The sequence below is a fragment of the Octopus bimaculoides genome, chromosome 4, assembly GCF_001194135.2.
Source record: "Octopus bimaculoides isolate UCB-OBI-ISO-001 chromosome 4, ASM119413v2, whole genome shotgun sequence".
Taxonomy (NCBI): domain Eukaryota; kingdom Metazoa; phylum Mollusca; class Cephalopoda; order Octopoda; family Octopodidae; genus Octopus; species Octopus bimaculoides.
Genome location: NC_068984.1, coordinates 107,572,202 through 107,576,243, shown reverse-complemented (window position 1 = coordinate 107,576,243; position 4,042 = coordinate 107,572,202). Strand labels below are relative to the sequence as shown.

General features: G+C 33.6%; 1 protein-coding gene across 1 annotated transcript in view; it reads left to right on the top strand.

The window, feature by feature from the left end:
- The window catches only part of LOC106875429 (uncharacterized), a 165,297-nt gene that overhangs the window by 66,917 nt on the left and 94,338 nt on the right, over window positions 1–4,042 (top strand). The window contains exon 19 of the mRNA XM_052967659.1: window positions 3,952–4,003. Coding sequence (XP_052823619.1) covers window positions 3,952–4,003 — 52 coding nt within the window. The remainder of the gene's footprint in view (window positions 1–3,951; window positions 4,004–4,042) is intronic.

Sequence of the window (4,042 nt, the reverse complement as noted above, 5' to 3'; positions counted from 1 at the left end):
ATATACATACATATATATATATAGATAAATAGATAGATAGATAGATAGATAGATACATACATACATACATACATACATACATACATACATACATACATACATACATATATGTATGTATATCAGAGCTTACACATGCTATAATCTTTTCCGAGAAATACACACAAGAGTAAAAGAAATCATGTGAGTTCAGTGAGCGGAAATATATGCAATAATGTAATTAGACGGTTGGAAACTTTAGTTACAAGATGACTGAATAGGTGTAAAGTATGTGTTTATCATAGGTAGGGAACTTATGGGAATCTTGGTGTGAAAACGGGTCCGTAATTAACTTAATACTATAATAGGAAAAATGAATGATGTATAAGACATCGGAAAACAAACTAGAAATTGCATAAGGGACGAAAAGCTTGGGTTTATATAGGAGCGTATATAATGGAAAGTGTAGGATTTTACACATAAATAATGAAAAGCACTACAATGCGCGGAATATTGTATTACTATTAAATTGAGAAGCGATAAAATAAAAGTAAAAACAAAAAACAAAAAACAAACTAAAAATAATGAAAACATAAAATATATAATAAACAATAACGCGAATAGAAATAAATTATAATTCATTTATAAAAATAAATTTAAAAATGTAATTGTGATGAAATCCGATTAATAGACGACAAATGTTTAAATGACACATGGTAAATGATGAATGCTATGCGATATATATTAAAAAGCGAGCTAGTTAGAATTTAAGATGAGGTCAGAGTTAAAAATGATAAGTGATAAAGAAGAAGAATTGCTTTTTAATTCCAAAATAGAAACAGTGGAAAGTAGATAGGCGCAAATGTAAAAATGAATGTATTGCAAAAAACAAATTTCTGGAAGCCGATAAGATTATTCAATTGATATAAACAAATGATATATTACTAACAAATAATAATAATAATAAGATGAAAGATAAATCTGAAATAAACACTAATAAATGATGAATTAAGTGAAGTAAGCATCTATATAAATAAAATATAAATATCAGAAAATAAATGCTAAATAAATATAAATAAAATTAGAATGAATATATAAAACGTATATTAGAATTATTTCGAAGACAGGCACAATACCACAAATTTAGTAAAGAAGAGGTTAGTTTATTCTATCGTTCGCCTGTAAGGTACGTTATATTTATCGAACCCTAAAAAAAATAAAGGGGAATTTGACCTTCGCAGGATGAGAAAGCAAATCGTAAAGAATCGGAACAAATACCACAAGGCATCTTTTAAAGCTCATACTATTCTGTCAATCTACCGACCGAAGGACTACGTAGTAATGAAATATGTAATAATAATTCTTTCTACAATAGGCACAAGGCCTACCATTTTGGAGGAAAAGGTTCCTCAATTATTTCGACCCGAGTGTTCAACTGGGACTTATTTTATCGAAAGGATAAATGCAGAAGATGACTTGAGCGGAATTTAAACTCAGAACATAATGAACCAGGAAAAATAACGCAAAGTAGTTTTTATAACTCTTCCAGCTGGATGCTTTAATAATAATGGTTTAAAATTTTAGCATAATGCCAGCAACTTCGGGAGAGGGGGTATGTCGATTACATCGGCTCCAGTACTCAACTGACACTTATATCATCAACCCCGAGGTATTAAAAACAAAGTCGACCTCGGTTAAATTTGAACTCAGAACATAAAGGCGGAAAAAATGCCGCTAAGCAGTTTGCTCGACGTTCTAATAATTCCGCCTGATCGCCACCATCGCTGCAATAATAATAATAATAATAATAAGCACAACGACTAAGATGTTTGATGACAGGGGAGGGGTTAGTCGGTCACATCGGCCCTCAGTGCTCAACTTGTACTTACTTTATCAACGCCGAATGGATACAGGGCAAAGTCGACCTCAGAGACATTTGAACACGGATCGTAAAGCCGGAAGCAATGCCGCTAAACCTTTTGTCCGGCGCAGCAACTAATCTGCCAATCGACCTTACTAAAAACGCATTTAATAAGGAATTGTGTAAATCATAATTATAAAAATATCTTCATTTTAATGATAATATCTAGTAGTAGTGGGAGCAGTAATAGTAGCAGTTGTAGTGGCGGAAGCAGTAATAATAATAACTCTATCTACTATAGGCATAGAGCTTAAAATATTAGGGGACGGGTAGTCGATTACATTAGCTCCAGGTCTCAGCTGGCACTTATTTTATCGAATCCGAAAGTATGAAAGGTAAAGTCTACCTCGGCGAAATTTGGACTCAGAACGTAAAAACAAACGAAATGTCTCGAAGCATTTTCTCCGATGTGCTATAGTGTGTGTCAGCTCGCTACTTTAATAATACTAATAATCCTTTCTATAATAGGCACAAGGTCTGAAATTTATGGGGAGGGGTCATGTCGACTACATCTACCCCAGTGCGTAACTGGTTCTTATTTTATCGACCCTGAAAGCAAAGTCAACCTTGGCGGAATTTCAACTGAGAACGTGAAGACGGACAAAATATCGCTAAGCATTTTGCCCGGTGTGCCAACGGTTCTGCCAGCTCGTCACCTTTTTAATAATAATAATAATTATAATTATAATAAATATATAAATTTCGAATAAATATAATCATAACTATGAAGTGAATGCAGTATAGATTTGAATAATAAATAAATTTAAAAACCAAAGCAATGAAGAAAGCCAAAAAATAGAAATAGAAATGTGAAAACCTAGGAAAGAAACTAATGTGGATAGTGGATATATGAAAACGGAGATATAAGCGGTGTCACATGTATATATGTAAATATAATTGTACAGTTGATTAGCTGTTGGAAAAAAATGGGTTTAAAATATCTTAGTGTTTTCAATATTTTAAGTTTGCGCGAGGACACTATAATTTTGAATTTAACTTTAGAATTTTCCAGTTTAACAAAGCATAGAAACTTGATCTAGTTTCGTTTATAAATGTAATACACATTAAACATCATGCTCCACCCAGAAGTGAAATTTGAGCATGTACAAATGTACAAAGTTAGGACATATTCTGTGGAATTTGGCGACCGGCAAAATTACTAAACGACTGTCAGCGTTTTGTTTCTTTTACATAGATATTGATACGTAGTGTGCTTGTGCTTGTATATATGTTTGTTTACGCCGGTATTGTTTTGAGAGTGTGACCAAGTTCTGTCACTTAACGGTTCGACAAATAGTGTTTGCAAAAATATATACGAGGCTGAAAGTACTGGAGTATGATATATTCAAATTAGCGCTCCACCTTGGCCACAGTCTAATGGCTGAATAGTCGAAAGCAGTAAACCAGTTAAAGAACAGACACACGCACACACACGTACGCACACACACGCACGCACACACACGCACGCGCACGCACACACACACACACTCACACACACACACACACACACACACACACACACACACAGAAAGAGTACTATAAAATATGGATTCATAGAATCATGCACTTATCGAATCTGAGTTGAGCCATAGATATTACCATGATGTTCCAGTGATCTGATGAGCTAGCTTTCTTTATTTGCATGAATTTGTGAATATACAGGAGTACAACACTGAGCATACGTATTAATGCAAACATTTACGTATAATGTTTTGCATACTATAATTAGTACTCCATGAGGAAGTTTACCACACAAATATTTGGTAAACTTCGCCATGGAAGTCATGTGGATAAACAAATCTATCTTCCCCTCTCACAACTTTTGAATTTATGTTTCTATATGTGCATGTGTTTGTGTGTTTATGTGTGTGTGTATGTGTGTGTGTGTGTGTGTGTGTGTGTGTGTGTGCCATATGATAAATAGATCTGCTTTAATCGATATGATTGTTTATTGATAATTGAAAACTACGTAATGAAATAAAGGAAATAACGAAGGTTCGTATTTGTTTCTGTTCGTTTTAAATAAACATGATTCTTCTTACTGTGTTATATAGGAGCACATTTCGACGCTTCATACACAATATCATATAAGAGTGGGAGTTGAACGTAGGCGAAGACTGAGCTCTACTTCCTAGGGTAATTGTT